At 43.8% G+C, this 17,800-nt stretch overlaps 1 protein-coding gene across 6 annotated transcripts in view; it reads right to left on the reverse strand.

The window, feature by feature from the left end:
- SORCS1 (sortilin related VPS10 domain containing receptor 1) overlaps positions 1-17,800 on the reverse strand; it is a 508,818-nt gene that overhangs the window by 19,122 nt on the left and 471,896 nt on the right. For all 6 annotated transcript variants that reach the window (XM_042908548.1, XM_042908547.1, XM_042908549.1 and 3 more), the window contains exons 22-24: positions 15,264-15,376; positions 12,489-12,620; positions 2,081-2,180 (exon numbers count right to left, since the gene is read on the reverse strand). In XM_042908548.1, coding sequence (XP_042764482.1) covers positions 2,081-2,180; positions 12,489-12,620; positions 15,264-15,376 — 345 coding nt within the window. The remainder of the gene's footprint in view (positions 1-2,080; positions 2,181-12,488; positions 12,621-15,263; positions 15,377-17,800) is intronic.

The following is a 17,800-nucleotide window of genomic DNA, read 5'->3' on the forward strand; positions in this document are numbered from 1 at the left end:
GAATGAGTGCAACTGATGTCCTTGTACTTTGTTTTCAAGTACAACCAGCCATGTGTAACTGCCCTGTGTCACCACCATTCACCAAAGACCAAAGGTCGACCTTTTGGGAGGAAACAGCTCATCTAGATTATCAAATGCCCTGAGCTAAATTGGCAGCTTTCTTTCCTGCCTGAGGCTTAACAGTTGCTCTCACAGGTGTTATTTAATTGTTCTCGATGTTCTCACACTTTCTCATTTTCTTCATGGCATTTTCATAGCAACACAACTCAAAAAGGGGCATTTGTTAATTTGTTCCTTGTGTGGCTTTCCCCAGTGATGGAAGCTTCATGAAGGCACAGACTCTGTCCTATGCTGAGGACATTGCTTGGATCAGAGTAGAAAGGTACTCGGTACATGCCTGTTCAATGGATGAATTAGGATGACAAGCTGGAGAATAGAAAATCAGCCCTCCTCAATCCTCCTTGCTCTGAAGGGTCATCTGAAGTGATACTCTGACTCAGTTATGTCTCCATTCAATCACCTTGATGGCTTCCCAGAGCCCACCAAAGTAAGTACAAATGGCAGCCTGGCATATTTCCATACTCTACTTCCATATCTCATCCTCACAACGGTGACTTTTAAGTATTTTTTAAGGCAGTGGGATTTTTTTTTTCTAAATAAAATAGTTCATGAAACCCTAATAAAGAATACAAAAAATAGAATCCAAGGAGAAAACAGGCCAGTGGCCAACCTCATTGGCCTTCCTCTAGACCTAGGCACACCTCCAGAATCTCCAGACAACCAGAGAAGGGAGGTGGAAGTTGCTGTTTTTTTTCCCCACTTATTCAGCATCTCCCAAACCCTGAAGACTTTCATGATCCTTCCTTGGGACTTTGGTGCTTGAAATGATCTCTGGAGGTCAATCCTTTCTATTCATCGAGGTTCTTCCCAAAGACTACTTTCTCCATGAAGCCTTCCTGTATCATTCTGACTACACACAATTTCTTTCTGTTTTACATTTCCTATACAACTTTGATTGTTAACAATAAAAAAATAGAAAGAGAAACAATGGCTTACTATTATTAGTGCCAGGCACTACTCTAAGTACATTACCCGAATTAACTTAATCCTCACACAATCCCATGGACACAGGTAAGAGTGCCACCTCTAAGCCTCAGAGATGTTAAGTCTCTTCTCAAGGTCTATATGACAAGGAAGTGAGGGAGCCCAGATTGCAACCTATGATCTGGCTGCAAATTTGCAAAATCTAGTGCTTAAGTACACCAAGTCTCTATTTAAGCATTTATGCATTTTACTCATTGAGATACCCCGTTACTGCCCATTTCCCAACCCCATGGCACCATCACCATTGCTGCCACCAAATTTTGCCACACCACAATCAGATTATATGTTTTTTGAGGACAAAGACCATTTCCTATTGGCCTTTGTATTCCATGGTGTGCCAGAACTATACTCTGTAAAAATACGTACTCAGTAAATATTAATTTATTATTAATGTAACACAAAAATATGTATCTATATACACTTGGAATTACCTGAATTATCACTGAGATTTCTATATAGCCTTAGGAGGAGGATCTCCCAACCACCTTTTGGAGGTGAATAGACAGAAGCTCAAGGATACTGAGATCATGCATGACCAACTTAGGGTTGCTCTTGGCTATGGCCCTGTACAGCTCTTAAGTCCTGGTTATTTCTACTCACTATCCCAAAACTGAAAGAAAGAAAACTCTTGATAACGTAAATAACTGAAAATAAAGTTTTGCAACAAGATCAGAAAAAAGGTTATTTGTACGGTTAACTCTATTTTTGAGACTCCTGCTGAGATGGAGCGTGTCATCATTTGAGGAGTGTGTATCCAGGTGATTCCCTGACAGTTTTGCTGGTGCCTAAGTACAAAAGTCACCTTACTCTTACAGGTCCTCATTAGGGCACAAATGCCAGGCAAGGGAACCTCCAAAGACTGATGCCCTGTTTCTCGTTAGCAGTGGTACCACCTCGTCTTGCTAAGATGAAAAGACAGACTGGGATCCCCCTTTGCTAGAGCCACTAGCCCGAAGCCAGGGACCTGTAAACTGACCTGCTGTTAAGTGAGCCGCATGGACAAGGATTTGGACCCCAGGCTTCAGCTCAAAGTGCACCGAGTTTTGATTGAGCTTGTGGATCAGCAGTTCTGATATCTGAAAGAAGAAGTGTCATAATGAGTCCACCAAAACTGTCATATCAACTACATGTTGAGAGATATTTACTGTAGTTACCAAGGCATCCCATGAGTTATATAAATGAGTCTCGTATGATTTTGAATTTTTATTCCAGAATATGCAGACATAATGGTGTTTTAAGCATGACCGGAATTTACATCCAACAAAATAGGACAAATAGTAAATATAAAAATTTGTTCTTAAAACATTATCCTATATCATCCTAGAAAAAGCCATGCCCAGTTTTTTGAAAGAGCATTTGTTATATATAAAAACTTAAGAGAAGTGATTTTGTACAATTTATGTATTCTGGTGAGGTTTGTATTCATTTATTTTACTTTTGATAGTAGACTCCATCTCATCTGTGCTCCCTTCTCCTTCCCCCAACTGTATACTGTGGCTTTCACAGAATAGATACTTTATGAATATGTATTGAATGGTAAATATAGTTCTGCTTAAATAATAAAAAGCACAATCTAGGTAATGCATTGGCTGATCCTTGTTTCATGCCTATGGACATCAGCTAAACAACTCCCCAGGCTGACACAGGTGTACTGGGCAGACCTACGGAATTCTGGACCACAAAATATTTAACCCTAAAAAGAGGCAAAGGACCATGTTTCAGTAGGAATAGCATAAGGACAGTTTTATAGACAAGGCAGCACTGTTCACTTGTTCAAAGTAGAAAACCCAGCTCAATTTTCTTCTTCTTTCGAACAATTTCTGAAAAGATATTAGGGAAAACCACACCCCTGTTATTTTTATCTGGACTCCTTGCCTTACTTTTAATATTCTAATCATCAATTTAATATCTTATTTAGTATGCTATTTAAGTCCAATTAGATGCTTTCTGACCCACCATTTTTTTCCCTTTTATATTTGTTGAGTTTTATGTAGTCCACCGATTTGCCAAAATGACACCTTTGATTGATTCTTTTATCAATTAAGCAGGGGCTGATGGCTTTGTTTTGAAGCAGAGAGTTCCTGGCAGAAGCCCCTGATGGGTAATGGAACTGAACTGCCCTGCACATGAACTTCTTTGCTTAACAACGGGAACTTGGGAGGACTGTCAGTGACCCGCAGTTCAACACCTGGGATCCAGTGCAAGCTCAGCGTCTCAAATGCTTTCATTTGGCAAACCATGCAGAAAAACAAGCCTGTGATACAATTATGGTGAAAACAACTTTATCCTCTATGTTAGTCTACTCTTTTTCCTGGACACGCAGGATCTTCCAGAATGCTCCAGGTTTATAGGAACAGATTTTTAACACAGACTATATAAGATGTTTTTCCTCTGTGATCTCTAAAGTGTTGCAATGTATAGGTTCCTGTCGTATCTTATAATTCAATTGGTAAGGTTGTTATGGGACTTTGACAGAGGATTTTTAGTAGAGGTCAATCAGAAAAGTTTTGGTTATGAAACAGATACACACAGACACAGAGAGAAATGTGTATAAATATGTGTGAAATATATGTGTTTATATACATATGCATATATGTGTATATATGTGTGTGTGTATATATATATATATAATTTTTTTTTTTTTTGCATTTGTAGTAAATTATTTTAACTCAAATAGGAAAGACTTGTCAGAAGTAATTGAAGAGCTGCCTTATTTTGCAGAGTCCATCTTGTGGCCAAAAGGGAAACATTTATTTGCAAGAGAAAGACTTCCCTCTTTCAACCAGTTGAAGTGATATTTATTTCTTATTCCCGAAGATGTTTTTTCCTCAAGTGAGAGATGCAAATAACTAAACCAGAAAATAGAGTTCATCAGAACAACAAATTTCTAATTTATAATCTCCAGGAGAGTTCCTTGTGAGATAATTAACTTCCAAGATTTGTTTTGGTTTATAACATTACTTCATTGGATTTATCTGTATCATTTACAAAATTAAGCAGGCTATGCCAAAATAATCTGGTAGCAGAAAGTAAGTATCATGTAGTTAACTTGCATCAAAGGACATGCAATAAAGAACACATATCTGTGGGAAAGAAATTATACACAGAAACAAAACTAAATGAAATGTACATTGCACACAAGAATAATCTCAATCATAACCATGCAATTCTCTATTCAAATAAATTAGTATGAAACTGTTGACAGATTTGGACAATATTTAAAATTTTTTCATGCCGCTTGCACCATTATTTACCCTATATTTTTCATCAGATCCTAACTTAAATACTTTTTATTTATATAATACACAGATACATAATATACCATACAATTCATATGCATGGAACACTTTATAGTGGCAGAGTTGTATATTTGTTACTATCTTTCTAACACAGCCTGCTGGTGTCTCCACGGAAAGGACCATGGATCTCACCGGACATACCTAAGTTTACCCAGTTAACAGTTGAAGAGTTGACACCAGACTTTGGTTTTGTTTGACTCCTAATCCTGGGGCATTGTCATTAAAAATGTTTTCCTCGAACCAGGTGACAAAAAGAGAGAGCAAAAGGTACCTGGAAAGAGGTCTGGCTGATCAGGTGTAGGAAATTAAAACAAAACAAAACAAAACAAACTGTAGCATTTCAGTAATTATGCTGCCATCTCTTATTCATCTGTGAGGTGCACGGCTTGTGACAGCAGTCCCATGTCAGCTGACCAGTGTAAGCTGCGCGGACAGGCAATTGCCAACCCTCTCCTCTGGTCTGCCACATCCTGTTCACCAGCTAATACAATTTGTAACGTTTGGAAGAGACTTCGGCTACAAAAGGAGTGGAATAAGCTGGAATCCATAGGGATTGGCATATCCATAGGGAATCCATAGTGGCAGCAGCCTGAATGAGAAACACAAAAGCTGGCATGATACAAACTAAGTGGAATAATGTGTGGCTGCTGGGACACTGAACCTGCTGAAGCCAGTTCCATATATTTATTTTTCTCTTACTGTCCAAAGTGTGTTGTCTTAGCAAATTTCATGTATCCTTTGTGCTGTGATCCCTCTCCTGCTGCTCTCCTACACAGTCCATTTTCTATTCTCCCTCAGCTAAATAATCACGATCAAAGAAACAACATATTATTCTTGGTATCCGCCTCGTGGTGGACTACGCGTGTGATTCAAGTTTCACTTGAAGTACCAGCTAAAAACACAGTGGGGACGAGATAAAAATGCTGGGAAAGCTGCCATCAGAAGAGCATAGTGGGAGGGACCTGCTACAGAGAAAATGCCAATTCTCTTCCTTATCTTCTTCACAACATATAACATTAAGTATAGCAAACAAAATAGGCTAGGTTAGGCAGAGGGAACAGTGTTCGAATCTCAAAGGCTTCAAACAATGAAGGCATATTTCTGGCTTACATTTCCTACCCCTTGCAGGTAGGCAGTGGTGCTCATGATGGTTACATAGGGACACAGCCTGGCGGATGCTTCTATCCACAGCACTACAGGAGGGAAAAGAGCCCTCAAGGGTCTACAACTGGCATTTGAATACTTCAGCTTGGATGTGACACAAATCATTTCTGCTCCCAGCGCATTGGCCAGAATGAGTCACACGGTTCTGCCCACAGAAGAGACTCCAAGGTACAACCCTATCATGTATCCAGAAGGCAGGGAACTAGAAATATGTTTTTTAATGTTGATTTATTTATTTTGGAGAGAGTGAGGGCGGGGCAGAGAGAGAGAGGGAAAGAGTGACCTGCAAGCAGGCTCCGCGCTGTCGACACAGAGCATGACGCCAGGCTTGATCCCACAAACCATGAGATCATGACCTGAGCTGAAATCAAGAATCAGATACTTTAACCGACTGAGCCACCCAAGTGCCCTGAGCTGGACATATTCAGTCTACAGCAGTGACGGTTACCACACAAAGAACACATTTAACATACAAACAATTTTAAATGAAACCAATAGGGGAAAACACACTCTCAGGTTGTAATGGAAGTGTCAAACGCTGAAACATGAAAAAAGAGAAATTTAAGGACAGAGAAGTTGGTAAATCTATGAAATTTATAAGCCAAAGAAATGGTACAAGGTCAAACTACAGACACAAAATGGTCGTTGGCAGATGTATCAATGATAAAGCTACACTGGGCCAAAAGATTAATGTTTATCTCTGAAGTTGGCAGGAGGAATGCAAAGCCTACTGAACGTAGACAGCATTCTGGTGCCCTGTTCAGTGATACTTGCCTGTATTGACCTTGGAGCTGGCCCAAGTAGATCACTCCTGATCCTGTTACATTATTAAGGTCCTTTCAAATAGCGGTTGCAAAATCATCTTTTTGGAGTCAACAAAGAAGGATCTCTTTGAGGGATCCCTCAACAAAGAGGGAGACCTTTCCCGCTTCACCCAGCGTAATTTTTGGGTTATATCATGGAGAGGGCAATGGAACCAAACACTAATTCTATCTAACACCAGCATACTCCATTCCCTTCCTTCTTAGCCCAAAAGAATCAGCTTGATTAAAGTGCCTGAGAAGTTTCCTGCGTGATATAATGAAGAAACATTGGTTATACATATTTCCTTCCCTTGTATTCCCCATCACCAGCTCTAAGTTTCTGTCTCCCTTTGCCATATTCCTTCTGGTCCAACTCTTACCTAATCAACTTTCAATTAGAGTTTCCTGCCTTAATGCTCTTCTTCGTAAACTCCAGAGTATCTCTATAATTCAACTCCCCATGTTAAAAAAATCTGGACAGGGCAGATTATGCAGGTAATAGTCTGAGATTATCAATTATATTTCATAATGAATCTTTAATTCCTTAAAATGCTGCTAGTAGACTGTTCCATTTCCAGAGACACCTTTCCTTTCTCTGGATTTTGAATTTTTTTTTTTTTTAACACTTATTCATTTTTGAGAGACAGAGAGAGATGGAGTGCAAATGGGGGAGGGGCAGAGAGAGAGGGAGACAAGGAATCTGAAGCAGGCTCCAGGTTCCCGGCCGTCAGCCGAGAGCCTGATGCAGGGCCCAAACCCACCAACTGTGAGATCATGACCTGAGCTGAAGTCAGACGCTTAACCAACTGAGCCACAGGTACCCCTAGATGGTGGATTCTGCATCTGTCAAAGGTATATGGTAAGAGAGACAGTTAAGGAGAAAATTCATTGTTGATGGTTGACATTTTTTTCCATAATCGTTTTGTTTCTTCTAAATGTTTTCATGCCCTTTAAGATTCTGCAAGACAACATGTAGGCTCCCTATCTCCCCAGCACAGCATCACAAACAACCTTGGCAGAACATGATGGTCTTTCCTCCTTCCAGGAGAGCCAGATACAAATCAGTTCGCTTCCAAGGACTCAGAAGCAAGGGAGTACAGGGTGGGGGGCCGAGGGAAGGTTGCTCCATACCTGAGAAGCTGAGGAAGCAGGATGTGTTATCCCTGATGAGGCCAGCTAAGGGCAAGTGAGCCTTTTCTTACTCCCCAGAGATCTGAAATAAAGACTGGTAGAACCTCCCAGACAGAGGTCACTTGATTAACCCTGCCCACGTTATCCTGATAACAAGGTCAAGTACTTCTCACTGTGAGGAATTTTCAATTTATTTCACAGACAAGATAGCTTGATCTGAGCCAGCATCCCCGTTCCCCCGGGGAAGCCAAGGGAGGAGAGCCAAGAGCCCTTTGCTGGGGTCTCACCCTTACAATCTTCTGGGTCCATCTGGCCAGGGTCCCACTTCTTCCCCTGCTGGGAGATCTGTGCTGTATATTTACAAGAAAGCAGCTGGAGCATTAAGAGAGGGGTAAGGTCAGCCCTTCCCAAGTTCCATCTGGGATTTGAGTGCAGACTTCAGGGCGCAGTGGGGAGGGGCGGGCGTTCCTTCTTGTTATTTGGATCTGCTTTGCATTCATTTTAAATTTCTGTGGAATTTATTACAAAGGGAGTCACTTGCATGTGTCTGCCTGGTGTTACTTCTCTCTCCCTATTTTTCTTTGAGGAACCATGTCCTTCCCCATCTCTGTCCAGTTGATTCTGGAGAGGCTTTCCGAACCCCTGATCCAGGCAACATATCAAACCTCTGAGTTGTCAGAGGCAGCACTCTGTCTGTCCGACTATAGGGACTTGTAAGAGATGCCTACTTCACCCAGGCTAAGCCAGTGCAGACTCCTGTGGCGCTACTGGGTGAGAGGCAGTGCTTCCTGAATGGGGCTGACCGGCCAGCTGAATAGAGGCTGGAGATTCCTGTGGCCACCCTTGCCTTCCTGCCCGTTGGCTTCGTTCTCAGGCGGGTTCTCAGGCCTGCCCATTGGCTTCGTTCTCATATGGTAGCAAAGAGATGGGGGAAAGAGGGAAGGAGGAGCATGTTTGGTGACATTTTTGAGTGGCTCTGAATTCATCCATGTGGGCACTGTATCCTTGGACCTTCCAGCTAAATAAGCTCATAATGTCACTGTTTTTCCTTAAACCGGTTTAAACTGGTTATCTGTCAGTCGCAATCAGAAATAAAAAGAAAACAGATCCCCAAACTCAAAACAAAACAGAACACTTCTCATTCATTTGGTGCAACAGCCTTGGTATTTTCAGGCCCATGGAGCAGAGTGGTATCTGCTCCACATCTGCAGCAGGGCCGAGTGGGGGAGAGCGGGCTTGAGTTCCTTGTAGAAACAGAAGCTGTGTCACCTCAGGCAAGTCGCTGACTTCTCTGTGTTGGGACCTCAAATTCCTTCATTTTAAAGGGACTGAGTCAGAGAGAAGCGCCCAAGCAGCCTCTTAGGGTTGAAAACTACAGGTTTCTAAGGGCAGCCCATGTCACAGCATCTTGAGCCAAGACTCAGTTTTATGTGTTGATTTTGTTACTGGACTTTTTAAATCAGGATGGGGACACTCCCTAATATAAGGACACTGATTTCCCATGTGCTGGGTTTGATATTTGCTTGCTTTGAGTCCTAGATAAGCTGGATACACTTGTAGTTTCCTTAAACAGACTGACAATTGCTAGCCTGCTAGTCTGATTCCATTCTTGATACAAATCCACTTGAAAACTCTGATGGGTCTTCCTTACTCCTGCATAGTTACTCATGTCCATGCTTTCTATCTCTGCCTGTCCTCCTTCTCTTCTTGATTTTGTGTGATTTCATTCATTTCTCTTTTTCTCACTCTCACCAGCATCTTTCTTCAATACATGCCCTTGACCAAGCCCAATAGTCTCTTTCACAAGCTTAAACTTTCCTTTTGGGGGCATCTGGGTGGCTAAGTCGGTTAAGTGCCTGACTCTTGGTTTCGGCTCAGGTCATGATCTCGGGATTTTGTGAGTTCAAGCCCCACGTCGGGCTCGGCACTGGCAGTGTGGAGCCTGCTTGGGATTCTGTCTCTCCTTCTTTCTCTCCCCCTCCCCCACTCACACTGCTTCTGTCCCTCTCTCAAAAAAAAAAAAAAAAGAAAAAACAAAAAACAAAAAACAAAACTTTCCTTTTGCATTTCCATATATTCTCTTGTTATCATAAGATGACCACACATGTATCCATCATTTACCTACCACTTAATGAGCATTTATTATAAAGCCAAGTACTTTGCATACCATTTCTTTTTTTTTTTTTTAAGTTTATTTACTTTTGAGAGAGAAAGATAGAGCACAAGCAGGGGAGGGGCAAAGAGAGAAGGAGAGAGAGAGAGAGAATCCCAGGCAGACTCTGTGCTGCCAGCCAGCTCAGAGCCCAGACGTGGAGCTCGAACCCACCGACCAACCGTGAGATTGTGACCAGAGCCAAGACCAAGTCTGACGCCCAACTCACTGTGCCACCCAGGCGCCCTGCGTATCATTTCTTTAATGTTCTCTCAAATACCCTACAAAATGGGTATTACAGATTGTGTGACTTTGGGGAACTTACTTAACTTTCCTTATCCTAAATTACTTCATCTATAAATAATGAAAATAATGGGTATCAGAGCTGAAACTAGAAACGTGGTTTACATGTTTCCACTCCCATGTGTTCTAATAAAATGGCTAATTTGCCCAGAATGTGTGCCAAATGCTAAGTCACACAGCTTTCAAACAAGCCAGCTGCCTTGAGACCTCTGATTCAATGGTTCATCAGTGACACCAGGCTGCCTCAGGGACAACCACTCATCTCTCAGAATGTCTCTCTCAGACGAGAGAGAGAATAAAACAAAACAAGAACTCCAGAGAAAAGAGTCAAAACAAGATACATTCATAAACAAGCAAAAGAAGCTTCATAGAACGTACCCCTCTTCTGTCCACATTTCTCATTGAGAAAATAGGATCCTTTTAGGAAAAAAAATGAAAAGTGGGAGAAAGAGAGATGCACAGATGATGTGATAGGAAATTAGCTGGCTCTAAATCTGGACTCTCTTCCATACCTGAAAACATTAGAATCTGGATTTCATGGAGAACTGGTAAGATTTCCAGAGGAGGAACAAATGTATGTGTTTCTACCTAAAGGCTGTGGACACTGATGTACCTTCCGCCCAGCTTCTCAGCAGTGCTGGCAGAAGAGGCAATCCGTTTCTTGCTCCCACCAAGTCACAAGTGCAGATGATAACTTGTGGAAAATAATGGGAAACTGAGTGCCAGGGCTGAGCGGGGTCAGAAGCAAATCTGATGGACTCCCCTCATCCCCCCTATCCCACCCCACCTGCTCTTCAATTGCAGTTCTCTAGGAAATGGACTTCAACAGGGCTCTCCAGGACAGCTTTGTTCTTCCTTACTTGTACAAGGAGGAAATTACAGAGGTGAGCCTTCTGCCAACTGAGAAAGCAGGGTCAAAAGGAGGGTGTGTGCTGGGAGGTGGGCCTGGCTGTAATGTGGGGTTGTTGTTATAAGGCTGTTATAGGAGATTCTCTAGTCAGCCTGGCAGACTACAGATCATGGGACTAGATTATGGGCTCATTCTTTTTATTATTTATTTAATTAATTAATTAATTATTTTTTTTTAATTTACATCCAAATTAGTTAGCGTATAGTGCAACAATGATTTCAGGAGTAGATTCCTTGAGCCCCTTACCCGTTTAGCCCATCCCCCCTCCCACACCCCCTCCAGTAATCCTCTGTTTGTTCTCCATATTTAAGAGTCTCTTCTGTTTTGTCCCCCTCCCTGTTTTTGTATTATTTTTGTTTCCTTTCGATTATGGGCTCATTCTAAGCAAACTGAAAAACTCCACGTGCTCGAGGGGACAAAGCCAGTATTTATTCAGAGCCTGAGAAGAATCCTATTTTTAATCTTTCTGCCAGAAAGAACTGAGAAACCAGAATCGTGCAGTCTCTAATGAGGTAACCAGCTCCAGACTGATCATTTTATCTCAACAGATGACGAAGAAGGGGAGCAGGGGGAAGGGGAAGGAGAGGGAGAATAGGAAGAAGAAGAGGAAGTAGAGAAGGGAGAACAACAGCATAATAATAATAATCCTCACAACACAGATTAAAGAATCTTTTGAAGTTAAAAGGAAGAGAGGGAGAGGCCAAAGATCAAAGGGGGCAGGAAAAAGAAACACACACACACACACACACACACACACACACCAGTCTAATACTGCAGGAGATAGTGGACATGAGGAAAAAAATGGACCCCACGAACCACTAGAGATTATCTGGAGCTAATATTACTTCATTTATTACAAACACAAATCAGGTTAATTTCACATAGTGGGGATAAAAAGGATTGACGATTTGTATACAAGTCATACCTTTTAAAAAAGACATCATGGGGGCACCCGGGTGGCTCGGTCGGGTCAGTGTCCGACTTCGGCTCAGGTCATGATCTCTCGGTCCGTGGGTTCGAGCCCCGTGTCGGGCTCTGTGCTGCCAGCTCAGAGCCTGGAGCCAGCTTCAGATTCTGTGTCTCCCTCTCTCTCTGACCCTCCCCCACTCACACCCTGTCTCTCTCTCTCTCTCAAAAGCATAAATAAACATTTAAAAAAATTAAAAAAAAATAAAAAATAAAAAAAGACATCACGTGTGTCATGCCATTTGATTCTCGTGACGCGCTTGTGATAAAAGTAAGAAACAAAAGGAGTAAATGGGTTCAACCTCCATGTATTATTCAGCCACTTGCTTTTTCCCCCACTTAGTATCTTGGACAATTCGTCACACAGATTTATCTAATTCATTGTGAATACCGTGTTCTCTAGTGTGTAGATATATCCCGAATGGTTTAGCCACTGCCTACAGTCACCACTCCTGCGTGGGTTTTGTGGTGACGCTGTAGTTAGGATCACCAGATCACGGATGAGACACAGAGGACCACAGTACTGAAGACTCCACAAGCAGCCAGTGTGCTCCCTCTCAGGTCCAGCGCCCTGAGAGCTGCTGTGCTGGTGATCGGTACCAGCAGGGGTGTGGCTCAGACTGCTGCGGAACCTGAACGTCACCTGGGGGACTCACCTGCTCCAGGTCTTCCGCTGACCTTTTGCCTTCTCCAGCTGGATCCTGATAGGGCAAGACAAAGAGCTCAGCTGCGGTGGGCAAGCCAGGGAGCACTGCCACCAAGATGTGCTCGCCTGGGACCCCTGTGGCCTGAGGGAGAGACAGAAGCTCCTATAAGTCCCACAGGAAAAGGTGGTGAGAAGCATGGAAAAGCACGGAGTACTCTGAGAGGGTGGGGGGTGCAGGCAGGCAAGAAGGACGTGAGTTTTCTGGAAAGGACCTGACATGGTGCAAGGCCGCCGAAGCCCGTGCCAATGACACTCCCAGGGGCGAAGTTAGCAATCTGTCCCCAAGGGATGTGGGTGCTGCATCTCTATTTCTGCCACAGGACACGTGGCAGGTAGAAGAAGGTTAAACAGTGGCCCAAGGCCACCCAGGCAGTGTGTGGTGATGCTGAGTTTGGAACTGTGGTCTGACCATGAAGCCCGTGTTCTCAAGCACGGCTGTACTGCCTCCCTTCGCCTGACGCTTACATGCAGGAGCCCCTATCCCAGCTAACGTCCTCTTTCAGGGCCTTCCTCGATTTGAAACTCAGACATTATATCTGAATCATCCTCATTATATGCAAAAATGTTGATTGAATGACGTTTGTTTAAAGATTTCACTGTGAAGTGTCAAGAGAAAAATACCATTTGATGAGATAAAGGGAACTGGTTTTTAGATAATATTCTGTTACATAGTAAACTGGAAGAAAAATGACAAAAAAAGTTGACTCCAAGTTGTATCTCTTATAGGGTTTATTAGAGTCCAATTGATAGTACGGTACCTTAGGGCTTAAGGAATTAGCCAAGTGTAACTACCCATCTCAAAGACAGGGTGGGATGCTAGGAACCAGGAGCTGGGTCAGCTGCCTCCTGAGATTGGGTAGCCAAGGAGTCTTTGAAATTGGAAGGGATTGGCCCCTCCACCCTACAACACCCTGTCCTGAGAGATGTTGAGTCAACATGTTTATTCCGTATTTAGCTGATTATGCTATGCGGCAGCCTGGAAATATTGATGAGCAGGAGTTTCTAGCCTTCTGGACAGCTGGTGGAAAGGTAGACGCCCAGGGGATGTGATCCCTAGACTATAAATGTGAAGACAAAGCAGCCTGGAAGACTGGTCACTGCCGAGCTAATGCCTAGTTGATAAATCACCTGGGGGAGTCGGGCAGCTACCTGGGAGGCTTATAGGGATATGGATCCCCAGAATGCTACAGATGGAAGGAAGGTATCTGTGGACTCATTGAGGGGTGTGAGTCATCTCTCTTGGACAGCGGAGGAGAGAAACCAGTTGTCACCCCAGGGACAAACAGCTCCAAGGGCAGAAGGATCCATTCCAGGGGGCCTGTTGTCTAGTCGCTGCGCCCCCTGGTGGCCATGATATTTAGCCACCACCAAGGTCTCGGACGCTGAGTCATGAAGACAAAGGTGAGGTGGCATTTACACAGAGGCACATGAAGGTAGTCCTTCTCCACCCCACTGTTCCATGTATTCCTGTTTCTCCATGTAATAAAGCAAAGGATGGCCATCGAATGGAGTGGTTGGGATCCCACGAGGGTGGTCTGATTCGAGTCTGATTTTTAACAGTTTGGCCGTGGGCAGGATACCTAAGGTCTCTATTTCAGTTTCCTCAGCTGTAAAATGGGAATTATCAGAGTACCTACATCAGAAGCTAGTTCTTTTGTGATTAAATGTGCTAACAAAGGAAAAGCACTGAGAAGAGTTTTTGGAATACTGTTAAGTTCTACATAAATATCAACACAGACAATGGCATGAATGAGGACAAGGCCGGCCCTTTGTCAAAAGGCTGGACATGAGATCTGTTTTTCGAGCAGGGGTTATCTGAATGCCTTTAGCCCATCAGCTTCTTTATGTCACAAGGCATGATGTTCCTGGGTCCAGGAAACAATGGCTAAAACACCCTCAACTGATTTTCCTTTACAGACTAAGAAGATACCCTGGGGAAAGACAGCTCATCTCTGATTTTCTGGGTTTGTGCAATAAATCCAAGCAGCTCCATGAGATGATATTCCCATTCCTCTGCTTACTCATGAAAGTGGCATATGCAGGGGAAGATGTGCCTAAAGAGACTGTTTTCCCAAATTATCAGTGATACTCAGACAGGGATAAACCACACCATCTTGGTATTCTCCCAGAAAACTTAGGGGGTTGTGTTTCATGTGTACAAACCCAGACACTGGACTCAGACCCTTCACTTCAATGCAGGAACTTCATCACTTATTAGCTGTGAGACCTAACCAAGTTATTTAAAGTCTCTGAAACTCAGCTGTTTTGCCGGCAAAATGAGGACAATAATACCCTCCCATTGGGGTGGTTGCAGGAGAGAAATGCCTTTAAAAGAACTGAGACACAGAGAGATGGTTGACCATCACGTGCCAAGGGCTCACTGCCTGTGGGGCTGGAGGCCAGGGTTGCTCTCACTAATCGTATTCATGCTGTGTCACTTCAGTGTTGAGCAGGTGGCTGATCTTACACTTACTAATGACCTGATCATGAACCCTGCCGTATGAATATGATGGTCATAACTGTGCTGTGCTGTGCTGTGCTGTGCACTGTGCTGTGTCTGCCTGCATGGGGATCCACTATGCAGAAAGCAGGTGTTTAGCCAGACCTCCCACGGGCTCTAGCTCGTGCCCTGTCAGCTGTCTGCACAAGAGGCCCTCACCATGCAGCTCTTGGAAGACAGAGAGAAAAACGTGTCGGGACAAGAGAAGGAACTGTCTGCACTCACTTCCACCAGGGACTTTTTGATGACTCGGCTGATGTCCCTCCTCCACTCGGGGATATCAGGGTTGTAGTCGTCCAGGTTCGGAGAGAAGGACAGGCGAAGGGACCGGAATTCCTCTGGGGATACAACAGTAGGGTGATCACCGTAAGTCCATGAGTTTTCTCAAAAGTGTGCTGTACTTTATGTTTTATGCAAAGCTTTCGTAATGTGTCTTTTTCCTCCACACTTGCCAGAGAGCCTTCTGGAAGGAAAATCTGCTATTCCCATTCTAAGCCTGCTACCTCTCCCAGCCTTCGTTTTCTAAACCAAAGCCCTAGGTCTGGCCCATGCCTTGCTCTGCAGCCTTTGCCCACGGTTCCTAGTTCTGAACTGTGCATTCCCAGACACGAAAGGCCCGGCATGCCCTGAATGCATGGCAGGTTTCTGACCCTGAGCTTCTGCACTTACTGTCTGTCCCTTCCAAGGAGCACCCCATCCTTTCTATTGTCCACACACACAGTATTCAAGCTCTAGTTCGAGCACTTACCGATTGAATCCTTTCCCCACCATGTTTCATTGTCTTTTTTAAGGGCACTAGTGTGAGTAGCACCTATCCCCATTATCATTATATGATTGTATTATTATTATTATTATCTGATTACATGATTATAATTATTATTATTGTCATTCTGTTGCTATGTTTTGTTTGTATGGAACTGTCATTTGATGGAATTTTAAGCTCCTTAACCCAAATAATTTGTTCACTCTCTCCGTAGCTCCTGAGTTCATCGTGATCCTCAAGATAGGATGGGATGACAAAAGCAAGGGTCTGATGGGGAGAATACGGGAAGCCAGAGGAACCCGGAGAACCACAGCACCAAGACAGACGCATATGTGACATTTATGGAAGAGAGGGAGCAAGGCTTGCTGACCACCCTGCAGTGTGAAGAAGGTTCAGCAGGACCGTCAGGGAGTCTCCGAAGGCACATCAGTGATGAAGGAGTACCCTGCACCCTGGGAATGGGTCTGCTTTAATATCCCTGTCACACCCTGTCATTAGCTGGGATTGGCACACGGGAGGCGTGGCCTTGGCCCAAGCACAGTGGCGGGTTTCAGAGCCCAGCCCGGGATAACTTAGCTGAGTACAAGTCAGGTCATGTCGCTGCCCTAAAACCTGCTAGTGGCCCCACATGGTGTTTAGAATAAAAATTCAGCTTTAAAAAAAATTTTTTTTTTTTTTAATTTTTTTTTTTTTCAACGTTTTTTATTTATTTTTGGGACAGAGAGAGACAGAGCATGAACGGGGGAGGGGCAGAGAGAGAGGGAGACACAGAATCGGAAACAGGCTCCAGGCTCCGAGCCATCAGCCCAGAGCCTGACGCGGGGCTCGAACTCACGGACCGCGAGATCGTGACCTGGCTGAAGTCGGACGGTTAACCGACTGCGCCAACCAGGCGCCCCTAAAAAAATTTTTTTTAATGTTTATTTATTTTTGAGAGACAGAGAGAAACAGAATACGAGCGGGGGAGGGGCAGACACAGAGGGGGAGACACAGAATCCAAAGCAGACTCCAGGCTCTGAGCTGTCAGCACAGAGCCCCATGCAAGTCTCAAACCCACAAACCGTGAGATCATGACCAGAGCCAAAGGTGGTGTGTAACCGACTGAGTCACCCAGGTGCCCCTAAAAATTCAGCTTCTGAACCATGTCCTTCATAGCCCCACATAACCCGGTACAGGCTTTCTCTCCTGCCTCACGTCCACAGGCTTCCCTGTGCTCCAGGACCCTGTCTTCCCCCTGCTTCTGCGTGCTGTCATGCTCCTTCCCATACTAGCACTCTTCCACTTCCCCAGAGTCAGCACAGGTGGCTCCTTCTCATCATGCAGTCTCTCCTGGGAGAAGCCTTTGCCACTCGCAACCTGAGTTATCCTCCCTTCCGCAGCCTCAGACACCTTTCATCATATGACCCTATTTGTCATCTTCAGACTTCTGGCCACTTAAAGTATTTTGTTTTTACTGTCTGTCTCCCATACTGAAATACTAGGTCAATGAGGACGGAAACTCTGTGTTCCTGGCCCTGTGGGATGGTGCCCTGCACATGGTAGGTTTTTCTAGTCATTTAATTAATAAATTTTTATTGAATGAATGAATGCATAAACTTCTCTAGAGGTTCTCTGTAATCTGTGCATGTGCTCCATTCCTTTCTTGTTTTAAGCATGTCCTCACGTTTCAGTAGTGGCTCAGTAACATCAGCAATGCCAATTACACATTCGGAAAACATAAGAGCCCACTTCTGCATTTCCTAACAATGCTAAAGACTTATTAGACACAGGCTTTGAAGATTCTTAAATTATAAGGTGTGTATTTCGGTGGTTAGCCTGTTCCAAAGTCCTATTTTTCAAAGCTTGTCCATTTTATGAGACACTGGTCACCTATATGAATATCACCACTTCAGTTCTGATGGAGAATAACAAAATGCATCTTAATTAGCAGCATGGAAAATGGAAGCCCCAAGGAATCACTCACTGAACCCTAACTTTTCACTTTAAAGATGTAAGGTAG

This window comes from Panthera leo, chromosome D2, assembly GCF_018350215.1.
Source record: "Panthera leo isolate Ple1 chromosome D2, P.leo_Ple1_pat1.1, whole genome shotgun sequence".
Taxonomy (NCBI): domain Eukaryota; kingdom Metazoa; phylum Chordata; class Mammalia; order Carnivora; family Felidae; genus Panthera; species Panthera leo.